The sequence below is a fragment of the Chiroxiphia lanceolata genome, chromosome 6, assembly GCF_009829145.1.
Source record: "Chiroxiphia lanceolata isolate bChiLan1 chromosome 6, bChiLan1.pri, whole genome shotgun sequence".
Lineage (NCBI taxonomy): Eukaryota > Metazoa > Chordata > Aves > Passeriformes > Pipridae > Chiroxiphia > Chiroxiphia lanceolata.
In genome coordinates this window covers 17,189,925-17,202,459 of record NC_045642.1, presented here as the reverse complement: position 1 = coordinate 17,202,459, position 12,535 = coordinate 17,189,925, and the positions used below count along the sequence as shown (strand labels likewise).

Here is a 12,535-nt window from a genome sequence, read left to right as displayed (position 1 = left end):
ACTGTAGCAAGGGCAGCAGCTGCATCGAGCTGCTGCAGCCTGGCACCACTACGTCAGCTTTTAGCTGTGCCTGAATTTGTTATAACAGCAAGCTCAGCAACTAGACAGTACCAGCAGATTTCCACTTCCTGCCATACAAAACTGACTATTGACAGGAAGCTGAACATGAGCCAGCAGTGTGTCCAGGTGGCCAAGAAGGCCAATGGCATCCTGGCCTGTATCAGGAACAGTGTGGCCAGCAGGACCAGGGAAGTGATTCTTCCTCTATACTCAGTGCTGGTGAGGCCACACCTGGAGTACTGTGTCAAGTTCTGGGCCCCTCCGTTCAGGAGGGATATTGAGGTGCTGGAGCAGGTCCAGAGAAGAGCAACAAGGCTGGGGAAGGGACTCGAGCGAAAGTCTTATGATGAGAGGCTGAGGGAGCTGGAGTTGTTTAGCCTGGAGAAGAGGAGGCTCACAGGAGACCTCATCACTCTCTACAACTCTCTGACAGGAGGTTGTAGCCAGGTAGAGGTTGGTCTCTTCTCCCAGGCAGCTATTAGTAAGACAAGAGGGCATGGTCTTAAGCTCTGGCAGGGGAGGTTTAGGTTGGATATTAGGAAGAAATTCTTTACAGAGAAGGTAATCAGGCATTGGAGTGGGCTGCCCAGGGAAGTGGTGGATCCTCCATCCCTGGAGGTTTTTAAGATGAGACTGGATGTGGCACTTAGTGCCATGGTCTAGTAACCATAGTGGTAGTGGATCAAGGGTTGGACTTGATGATCTCAGAGGTCCTTTCCAACCTGGCTGATTCTATGACTCTTTTTGGTCTTTGGTAGTCTGAATCTGATGACTTCAGCCCTATCCTCAGCTAATTACAGTCCATGCTTTTTCAGTCTGTGCTCTAGGCCAAGGCAGTTTGGGGTAGACATGGAACCATTGGGGTTCCCTCTACAGCCCAGCCACTGCCTCTCAGTCCTAGGCCATATGGCCCTGCTTTCCAAGTCATGAATAATGGATAGCAAAGTTATATGAAGTTCATGGTATGATAGAATGCTGGTTGATGGGACCCACCCACTTTTTCCTGTCCATGTCTAATCAAGATTTGAGCTCTTAGCAGCACAGATGAAAAACAAGGAACTGTGATGGCAAGGCTCACAAAGTCCCACACTTGGATCAGGGAAACACCCAGTATCTTCAATACAGGCTGGGAGATGAAGGAATTCAGAGCAGTCCTGCTGAGAAGGACTTGGAGGTACTGATGGATGAAAGGCTGGACATGACCCAGCAATGTGCACTTGCAGCCCAGAAAGCCAACCCTGCCCTGGGCTGCATCAAAAGAATCATAGCCAGCAGGTCGAGGGAGGTGATGCTGCCCCTCTACTCTGCACTGGTGGGACGCCACCTGGAGCACTGGATCCAGCTTTGCAGGGTCCTCAGCACAAGAAGGATGTCAACCTGTTAGAGCAGCTCTGGAGGAGGCCACAAAGATGATTGAAGGACTGTAACACTTCTCCTATGAGGACAGACAGAGAGTTGGGGTTGTTCAGCCTGGAGAAGAGAAGGCTCCAGGGAGACCTTGTTGCCACCTTTCAATACTGGAAGGGAGCTGTCCTATAAAAAAGATGGGGACAGGCTTTTTAGCAGGACCTGTTGTGATAGGATGAAGGTTTTGAACTACAAGAGTGTCACTACAGTTTAGATATAAGGAAGAAGTTTTTTTTCATTGAGGGTTGTAAAATACTGAAACAGGTTTCCCAGAGCGGTGGTGGGTGCCCTGTCTATGGAAACATTAAAGGTCAGGTTAGATGAGGCTCTAGAATGAAGTCCTACCTGCAGTTACCACAAAGCCTCTATCCTCTTTAGATAAAATTGTTCCCTTTCCCAACCCAGTCTCAGTTGCCCTGTAGGATTTTTCAAACTCCTTGGGAACCTCTCGGTAGGGTTCCTGTTCTTTTTAGCACCGAGCTCTGTCATACAGATCTGGAGTCTCAAAGGGAGACTTCCTTCCCATAAGCTGTGCTGGAATTCAAACCTCCATTCTTCAAGCAGATCCAGCCCCCACATTGTGGCCTTAAAATGTGCTAATAAAGAAATCAATGGAACGGAAGAGATGTGCCTGTAATAAACAGAACACAGCAGCAACGCTATGATCTCCTGCCTTGCAGATGCATTTTAAGTGTGTTGCCAATCACTAGGCCTCCGTGTGAGCTATTACACCACTTCATTAATTCTCCTGGCATGGAGCCCAGCATGGCTGATACTGGTGTCTTGTGATCTCTCTGGTTTGGGGGGTGAAGGGAGGGAGAAAGGAAGGAAGGAATATATAACAATATGCCACACTGTTCACAGAGAAAGGTAATCCAGTTAAGACTCCCTTTCCTTTGGAGCACACACAGTAACCAACCTTAGAGATTTTCAAGGCAACAGTTTTACCTACCCTTGTAGTTGGTGCTTTCAACCAGCGTGAAAAGGAACAAAATAGACTGAAACATGGCTGAGATACTGAGCTGTAATGAGATGCTCCTCCATGCACCCAGAAGTTAATTTGGAGAATGGCTTTATCTGTACTGTGAACACTGATAATGAGATGAAACTGTAACGTTTCCGTTGAAAGTCACGCAAGGAGTCTCCAGGTATTTCTGTCAGTCAGAGTGGGAGGCTCAGATGGGGTTGAGCCATGTGCTACAGCTAACTTTGTCAGTTCAGCAGAGCGATTAGACAGCAATCAAAAATTCTTTGCTGTCAGGAGTGAACTGCTAAGTTCAGTCCAAAGTTTGGGTAGTCTTCAGGTCACCACAGAGCCTTGGCTGGCCTCACGAAGAGTAACCTCATGTAGCCTGAAGTATGATGTATTGCATACCTGAGTCACTGTTTTCTGGGAGTTAGTCCTTAGGTCTGCATGGTTTCCTATAGCACTGATGATGACCTGGAGAAAACCATACTAGTTCAATCCAGTTGTGTTTGTATAGGAGAGAGAGGTAAGGATGGACTTGCTGTTTCACTGACATAATTTCTCACTAAACGGACTGCTCATTGGGCCTTGATTGTAATGAATCCCCATTACTGGAAATGTATATTGAGAAAATCCTGCATATACACAGCACAAAGGAATAAGCCATCGTTTCAAATTTCGACCCTCAAGGGGAAAGGGAGATGTGTGTAGGGTCTGCAGGACTTATTCTGCTTATGGCAGAAATTGCACAGCAAGGCAGTCTTATGGAGAGATGGTCCTTGAAATGCCCAAGTAACACAGTGAGTCTGCATTCCTTCAGGAGCAGGGAAGGCCTGTCAGCTAGCAGCAGACAAGGAAGGAAGAGAAAGATGTGATGGGCTACTGCTTCTATTATTTTAGATCTCTTCGGTTCTTCTCCCTCTTTTCCCATTCAGGCAGTGGCAATGCAGAGACTCCCCTGTCTCTTTCACAGCAATTCTTCCAGTGTGCTGCCTCGTAGTGTTTCGGAGTAGTAGATGTTGTGCAATCCACCCTGAATTGTCACTAGGCAAGAAGAGTGAGTGCTTTATGGTTAAACCTCAGGACTGGGACCGAGGTTATTTGAGCTTGATTTCTGTTTCTGCTGAAGGCATTCACAGTGGTCTAGGACAAGATGCATTACCTTTCCCTGCTTCAGTTCTCCCTCTTAGTAAATCATTGAAGTGACTAAGTTGCTCTGAACATAAAATGTGGTGATTTCTGTAGGAGTCTTGGAAAAGTAGGAAGGGTTGGTGCATTCCCTAGATAATGTTCCTTTTTTTTGAACTGAGGGCTTATGGCTAAAATGAAGGATTGAAAGAGGATACTGTTGCATTACAAATTTACAAAGTTTGTAAAGATCCTTCCTAGTTCACCATTTACAGAAGCCTAGCAAAGGAAGTTTTTGCCATCTCTTCAGTTCTCTCAATTTCACTCTTTACAGCTTCAAAACACTACTGGATGGAGATGGGTGAAAACCGCTGGGTGACAGAGAACCTGCAGCAGTGCTGGTCTCTGTACTACCTGTCTCCCAGTCTCTCTATCCCAACCAAGAGCTAGGACAGAGCTGGCTTGTAAAGGTAGTTCACCCCAGCACCAGACCCGACCTCTGCAGAGGCAGTCGGGCTGACACTACTGTTGACAGCCCCCCAGTTAGCTGACTGTGTACAACAGTTACCCCATCTTGGTGTCTCCAAAGAAAACCTTGGCCTGATTCAGAAAGCCAAGTGCATGTGGGAAGAGCGATGCTGACTATGATTTTATTTTGAGTGAGGGGAAAGCCTTGCAGCTGCTGGTGGCGTAATGGAGGAGAACAGCAACTTCCAACTGCAGCACAGTCAATTCTTCTGCTCCTAGCTCTCCCTAGCAATTCCTGGCAACACTTTGCTGACCCACAGATTGCCTGAATCTATCAAAAACAACCCCACGTATACTCATTAGGACTGATTACTGTCTCTTTTTGAGCTCATGGTATTTGTAACAACCAATGCACTGTGTGTTTGTTAGAAATGCTAGCAGAGATCATCTAGCTCCTGCTTCCCTCACATCTGTATTTGGTGTATCAGTGCACCTGTGGTGAGCAGATAATTCGGGGGAGCAGCACACCTCAGTGTCCAAGCACCATTTCTGATTTTAATGACAAGACATGATGCTGCAGATATTCTTTACCCCTTATAATAAATGTGTACATATGTCTAAAATGTATGAAAGTGTCCTACATCCAGTTATTAGTAGGGTTGCAAATTTAAGCTCTTGAATTCGGAATTGCCAGAATTAGTACTTTTTACCCCATTTCATCAAGAGCTTGCATTCTCAGCACTCCATTCCCATCTCTTTCTTGATTTGTACTGTAGTCTTGCTGACTTCTCCCAGTCATTTCTACTCCATATTGTGCTCTTTTTCTCTTTTTCACTAGGTTCCAGCTCTAGTTTCCCTTACCTGGTTGTTCCAGTCAGTTGCTGTCAGTTCTAGATCTACTTCGCTAGTTTTACACTCTGTTTTAAAGTTTGGTACCTTGTGATAAACCCAGCCAGAGCAGCTCACAGTATCAGTTTCAGATAAAAAAAGTATTCTGTGAAGTGTTACCAGTGCAGGTAGAATTTTGATCCTGATCCTCTAGAGCATTTCTGCTAGTAAATGCCAAATTCAGTTTTCTTGAGGCAGTTTGAATAAATTTTTCTAGAGAATGCAAATAATTACTCAGATTTTCCCTTTGCAGTCGTGGATACTGGAATTTATTTTTTATATGAAGGAAATGTTTAATTTAAATTTGATAGTGGAAATGCTTCAGCCCATACACAACATGCAGGTACACAGAAACATGAAACCAGTCTGAGACAGATGAAAAACAAGGAAAATTGTTGTTAAATTGATAGTAAATGGTAAGGAATTGAAAATGAGGATTACCAAGGGAAATATCAGACAACCTGATTAGTAATCATTGGTACCAGCCTCACCTATAATATATCCCAAGGTGTGTTAAAAGAGATTTAAGTCTTCAAAATCAATCCCTGAAAATTTAATATGTACTTTTCTTCAGCTGGCAGTATAACATTAACTTAACCAGTGCACATTAGGATATACCCATTAATTACAAGTTTGTACAGGTTTTTTCTAACAGGTCTTTGCCTCATTTGATGATTGGATGGTATGTTTTTTTGAGTAAACAGCTGTCTAATGTTTGGGTTTTCTTCATCACTCATTTATGGATCCATGTATAACTTCTGCTCACTGTATTCAAACCTTGCTATGAATGCTAGGTAGGATTTCATGACAGTGTCTCTAGGTTTGCAAATATTAATTATACTGTTTTCATATTATGTTTGCCACATAGATCTGGTTATCTCTATTTATATGAGGACCCATGATTCTTCAAAATGAAACTCAAATCGTCAACCAGTTTTGAGTGTACAGTTGGATACTCTGGGGCCCAGTATCTCAGAATACTTAGTGCTTGATAACAGTCCTTTACTTGGAGATCAGAGCACCTACTGACTGCAGCTGCTGCTCCACGTGCTTATAAATACTGTAAATCAAATTTCAGATGTGTAGCACTGTGATTCTGAAAAGTGGGGAACCTGGAAGTCATAATAACCTGTGAGCATCTCAGTTTAAGGCACCTGTTCGTTTTCTTTCACAGAAGGACTCTGTTGCAGGGACGGAGTTTGATTCTCCAGTATGTCAATTAGCTGCAATTCTTGCAAGCTTGTCCTTGTTCCCTCACATTTCCAGCTTTGTCCAGAAGTAAAACAGAGGCGTTGGGCACAGCAAAACATCCACCTGACTTACATGCAGAGTACAGTATAACCTCTTCAGCCTTTATTTCAGCAGTTCTTAACTTTTGGATACTTAACTTAGCGATCTTTATGCCCTTTTAATGCAAAGGTCTGGTTGATTTTTTAAATTACAATCTCTTAAAGGTTCCAAGTCTTAATAATTTGAACTGATGCATTAATTAATGAACTGATTTCCAGATTCCCCAAAATGTAATTGCACTTGGGGAGTAAACAGCTGTAAAAAGGCTGAGGGCTAGATGCTGAGTTTTCTAATGTAAAGCTAAATGACTGAGTTGAAGCTTTAATGGGAAAATAGCACTCAGCCTTAACTACCTTAATTACAGCCTTACCTACAGCTACTGCCTTCACTGCAGCCTTTACCCCCTGCTACTGGAACTGTTTCGTCAGTCTCTCCGTCTTTCTCTTCTGTGGAATCTATGGCTGTCGCTTTCTCTACTTGGAATGCCAGTGTCCCACTCTTGAATTTCCTTTATCTATATTGCTACTCCTCTGGTGTTCCCCTTCATCTCAACCCTTTGCTGCTCAGCATGGGGGAAGGCACAGACAGCCTTTTACTCTTGTGGTAAATTCTGCCCCTGAAAGCCAGCTTGGAGATGATGATTAACAGGGGGAAAGAAGGAATCTAGCATTGAGCAACAGCAAAAACAGCTAGATGGGGGAGGACTTCAGTGCAACTGTACAACCTCCTGTATCAAGGTAACTTCATGCATAAGAAAAACAGAGGAAAGGAGACTTCTTCTTGTTCCTCCCTCTGCAGAAACTCTGCCTGTATCTGCGAGGCCTAAAGAATGGCGCGCAAAGCTTTTCTCCTTCCCCAAGTAGTATCATCTTAAGGTGTGGGATCAAAGGACTGAAGCCTGGGTCCTTTGATGGGACATCTTTGATGGGACTTGGGAACCTATCAGGCAGTGTAACACAAGATTTGTCACGCTGTGGAGTAGGATCACACAGCTTTTCCCTGTCCTTCTTGATCAATCAACTGCTTCTCTGGCAAAGCAGTTACTGTGTATTCCCAGATAAACCTTTATGTGCACAGTTGATTTGTGTGGGCGCAGTAGATTTTTGTGTGCACAGTGCAAGGCTCTCTTACCTACATAATGAGACCTGTACCTCACAGGCACATCACATCTGCACTGAAGATATGGCCCTGGTTGTCTCAGATCTACTGTAGCTGCACAATATCTTGATGTGCACAGATCAAGAACTACTTTTCTAGTTTCTCAGATGAAATTCAGGACAGATACATCAACAATATATACATCTGTTTCTAAATGCCTGACTTAACTGGCCAGAGCTATCCTGGATTTCACCGTTGCACTCTGGTTTAAATCCCATGTAAATGCTTTGCTAAGGTCCCACAAGATTCTTAAGATTACTGTGTCCTGGAGTCACAGCTGTGAATGACCATTCAGAGAGCTCTTCCTGCCCCAGGCCGACTAGCCTTGGAAAATCCACATCACCCTGGTAATAAACACTGCCAACATCGCTGCTTTTTTTTTGCAGCAGTATCTGCAGGCAGCAACTGTTTCTTGATCTTGCTGAGCAATATATTTATTTGCTATCAAGGGCAGATTGTGGCTTTTGCTGCACAGAGATGTAGCAGAATGATGAGGAGGTGGCCTAGGGGAAGAGGCAGGGAATGTTGCTCTTGACATATCTATATTGAATAATTAGTAATAAGAGCCAAAGAAATATTCATGACTCTCTAGAAAGATAAATAGATTTTTTATGAAATTTGAGTTTTGTCTTTACAGCAGTTGAAGTTCTCTGTGATTGGTAGCATGGAAATTAGTTTTTTATGGATTCTGGCTGACTGGAGGAACCCTTTTAAAGCTGTTAGCCAAGATAATGCTCAGATATCTAGCTGGTATGTGCTGGCAAGAATTCAGAATGCTGATGCCAGAAACCTGTGCTCTCTGGGCAGTTGCAGTGCAGTTGTTGAATGATTGAATCAATCCAACTTCTTCAAAAGATTTATTGTAACATTTTCTCCACCCAGTCCCCTAATTTTTGCAGAATTTTAGTGGTGTCTTTTAAGATACATGGCAGATTCCACTGCACTTAAGCAGACCTCAGGAAGGTGAATGCTTTAAGGGCATTTTCCTAGTGGGACACATAAATACATATGTACCTATCTTTCACAACATTTACATTCTTCTTTTCAAGGGTGTTAGCACGGGTGGTTGCATTGCTCAGCACCCACAATTAAGAGTTCTGAAATTTTTGTCAGAGTCATAATATACAAATAAAACTAGGAACACTCTGCACATTGAGATGTTGACTCTTCCAGTGCACCCCAGTGCCATGGCCATCCAAAAAGTATTGTGCTGAAGGATGTTGCTGAACTGTACAGAATATCATGCAGGTTTTGAGAGGTCTGGCTTAAGTCTCCAGCTCAGCCATAGGCATCCCTGTAGTAGCCATTTAATGTACTGTGTGTCTTCATGATTCACAAGGAAATGCAGCCGTACCTGAGAGAAGCCAAAATGCATGCAAGAGGAACTCAGCCATGCTAAGGGACAGGAGCTGAACAGTTACCAAAATTGTGTCTGCACTCCTTTTACTCCCCCCCATATATTTTCCAATAAAACTAATGTGACTAAGTTATACAGAACGCTAGAACAGGCCTTTCTGTTCTGAGGTGACTACCTGAGCAAATATCATTGATCTGTGTAAGTCCTGACCTCTTTTTGCTACCATGTTGTTTTTTCCAAATAATTGTTGCGTTACTATGGTCCCTACAGTTCCCTCCTTCACTGTTCAGTCTAAGCAGTCCAGGACTACTGACAGTTGGCTGTACTTGTCCAGGCCTGGGCTGCAGTCCCAGTTCTGGTGCTGCTCCTTCTGATCTGTGTGTGCCTTAAGGATGGCCTGTACACTGTACACCACCGTTATGATACAAGAAAAAGATAATATCACTAGTCAAGCATTCTCACAAGAATAATTTGTCTTCTAAAAGCTTGCAAAATCATGCATTAGTCCCGTGATGTGCCTGTGGTGAAGACTTTGGAGTATTGAAAAGAACAGGTATAGTGCAACTATCGGTTTCCTATAAAGAAGCAAACTCACAGGAAACAATATATTTTGGAGTCTCACTCTGACCTCACTTTCTCTCTAGCAGTGACCAACAATATGCTGCAAATCTCCCAAATCGACCCCTACTTAGTCAAGAAGCAACGATTTTATTATCATTACTGACTGCTTTAGCTTTATTGCATTATTGTTACCACCACACTCTTTGTTACTATGGAAGTTTTTGCCCCAAACGGCTAAAGCCTCACAAAAATCTCAGTGAATTCATAGAAACTCTTGTGAGGTGTGAAAGCTGTGGTGGCATTGCTCTTGCTTTAGTCAGAAGAGTAGACTCAACGTCAGGTTCTGATCACCTTTTTCAAACTGTGGCCAGCTGCAGCTTTTAAAAATATTAAGTAACCTTGTCCACATTCACATGGTTGTCTGTGACAGAATTACCAAGACAGCCTGGTTAGTCTGTCCTACCCACTAGATACAAGTCCATTCTTTCTGGTCTTACAACGACCGACTCTAGCCAGCTCTCTGAGGGAAAGCTCCAGTTTTCATTGTCTATTTTGACTCTCAAACCAAGGTTTTTAAAATGTAGTCTAAACTAAGACACTACTGAGCAGACAGGCCTGGTTAGAATACCTGTGAATGCCCCACCTCTTAAATGGGGGCCTGGGGGCTGGGGAAAGAGGAGTGTATTAAATATAGTACTAAACTTCTGAATTCCATCTTTCCTAAAGTTTGTGAGGGATCGTCTGCTTTTCTCTCTCCTCACAAAAGCTTTGCTGTCAAGGTAGCTGCAGTCCCAAGTGTATCCTGAGTTTATTGTCATGCTCTGCCAAAAGCTGTGATACCAAATCAGGGCATTCCATGCCCATGGGATGATATTTTGCCAAAGGTTAAGTGTAGTGTGTATGGAAATTCAATTAATGGGCTGTCTCACTGGGCATTAATACAGCATCTTAGCACAAAACTAACCTCGCTGTGCTTCTCTTTTGCTCATTACTTTGTGAGACAGGTATTGCCCAGCCATGATTGCATTTGTCACAAGAAACACATGTACAAATGAAGACAGGCTCAGGGGCTGCTGGGAGGTGTCAGTATAAACAATAGCATGATTTGCACACAGGTTTCAGACAGTTTGCATCCCTTTTACTTGTCAAGTTACTTTAATGAAGGCTATAAAATAAATAGCCATGGCTATAATCTTCAAGAATTAAAATTATTACCTGGCAAGTTGAAGTAATTAACTCTTCTCAACCAGGAATCAAACCAGAGATATATGGCTAGAAGGATGTGAAAAGAATATATTAACTCACTAGGTAATAGTGCTACTGTCCATCCCTTTTAGTTCTCTAAAAGACAAAAAAAAAGAAGACGTGTTGAAATCATGTACTGGCAGCTTTTGTGACCACTGGAGTAACTGAGAGTCATCTTAGAAGAAGAGGTACCAGACACGGTTTAGAAATGCATCTGTTTGGTCTGAAAATACTGTTCTGTCTTTTTTCCTATTAAAGACTGTGCAGCATGAGCCTTCCTTCTAATTAGATACAAGGCCAAGTTAAAGGGTGGGATTAGAGGGCTGGAATTCTATATAGTTACAGAATATGCCTGGTCTTCTCATCATTCCTCACTGGAAAGAAATTCATAGTAGGGCCACAGAATTTTAAATTATGCTAGTTCTTGACCATTTTCCATTTTCTGAGTTTGTTAGAAATGTGTTCCTGTTGAGGTAAGGAAAACATGCTGGTTTGCATACTTGTATTCTGTACAAGCAAGCCAGTCGTGATTCTGCTAAACAAAATGGAAATGCACATGACCATAAATACCATGCTCATTTGACTGTATTTTGTATTTCAGATCACCACATTATGCTTGTCCTGAAGTCATCCGGGTAAGTTGGTTAACATTATTGTTTATAAATACATTTTTGAAGTGTCACTCATTGCAAGTATGCAGATAGACCCTCTATACAAGAAATCTATCCAAGGCAGACGGCACAGGAAGGACACAAGGAACGTAAGGCTCATCCCCGAATCAAGCCACATTAACTGTATGAAGGAAATAATTGTGTGTTATTCTCACAGTACCCTTTGTACTGTGTCATCAGACAGAAATGCAGGAGCCTCCTTTAATTTGATCTTTCAACCCAAGGGATGTAGTCCCCTCTGCTTTCCTGTCTCTTATGTAGCTGTCATTTCAGTAGAAGAGCTGGGGTTGACTGTCAGTGATGTTGGTTTCCACTAAACAATGCAAACTGTTCTTTCCCTCTGCTCTCCCTTTGTCCTCTGAAAATAAGTATCTAAGATTTCAGTGGCCAAGATTGCCCTCTTCTTAAGCTTGTCTTTAATGTAAAGCATACAGAAGAGGCTGTCCAGACAATACTATGAATTCACAAATAATGTGGCTGGTGACAAGCTCCCTGAAGAACCAGGGAAGAGAAAAACACCTTCTTGATGTCCTTAATGCACCTCTGACACTGTTAAAATGTTAGCTTTGATAACTTGTGAGTTGTCAACCATTCCTGCCCTGCTCCCTACTTCTGAGCCTTTTCCCACAGATCCCAGATAGGACTCTAAACTGACGTTAACAAAAATTCAATTAGTGGGCTGTGTAATGTCCTCCTAGTTGGGAAGGCTGCCTTGGGAAGCCGGTGGCTGAATTGAAATATGGGGTTTCCCAGTCTCCCCTCTCTTGTTCTTCAAGGATAATTAATTCATTTACTAGTGATCAGTCTTTTGAACGTCTGTGTCATTGCTGCACAGGGAGAAAAATATGATGGAAGGAAAGCAGACGTCTGGAGCTGCGGAGTCATTTTATTTGCGTTGCTAGTGGTGAGTCATCTTCCTTGCACTAGCCTTTAAAAAGAAAAGAAAAATTTGAAAGTGCTGCTGTATTTAAGGGCAATTCTATTGACATCACGTACAGGTGGTTTTTTATAGTTCCCCTATTTTTGTATCTCTCAGTGGCATCCTGTCCTCTTATTTCTACATCAGCCCCAAAGGAAAAACATAAGAAGTATTTCACTGCTTCTTTGAAATGCTGCTGCCCTGCACAGGAGAGCATAGGCAGGCATTGAAAACTTGTCTCCATAAATGCTCTTTGCTGTGTTGTGATATTGCAGCATGTGTTTTTGTCTGGAAAGGATGTACAGGGTGACAACTCCAGGATACACAGAATGTCCAATAAGTCATCCTTCACAGGATCAAAATATGGCTGGGTTTGCATTCACTTTTTCTGCTGTATATGTACATGTGTTTCAGGT

The 12,535-nt window shown here is 42.9% G+C and overlaps 1 protein-coding gene across 12 annotated transcripts in view; it reads left to right on the top strand.

Annotated features, from left to right (window-relative positions):
* Positions 1 to 12,535, top strand: part of BRSK2 (BR serine/threonine kinase 2) — a 318,935-nt gene that overhangs the window by 234,793 nt on the left and 71,607 nt on the right. For all 12 annotated transcript variants that reach the window (XM_032690784.1, XM_032690781.1, XM_032690782.1 and 9 more), the window contains exons 6-7: positions 11,131 to 11,164; positions 12,036 to 12,104. In XM_032690784.1, the coding sequence (XP_032546675.1) occupies positions 11,131 to 11,164; positions 12,036 to 12,104 (103 nt within the window). The remainder of the gene's footprint in view (positions 1 to 11,130; positions 11,165 to 12,035; positions 12,105 to 12,535) is intronic.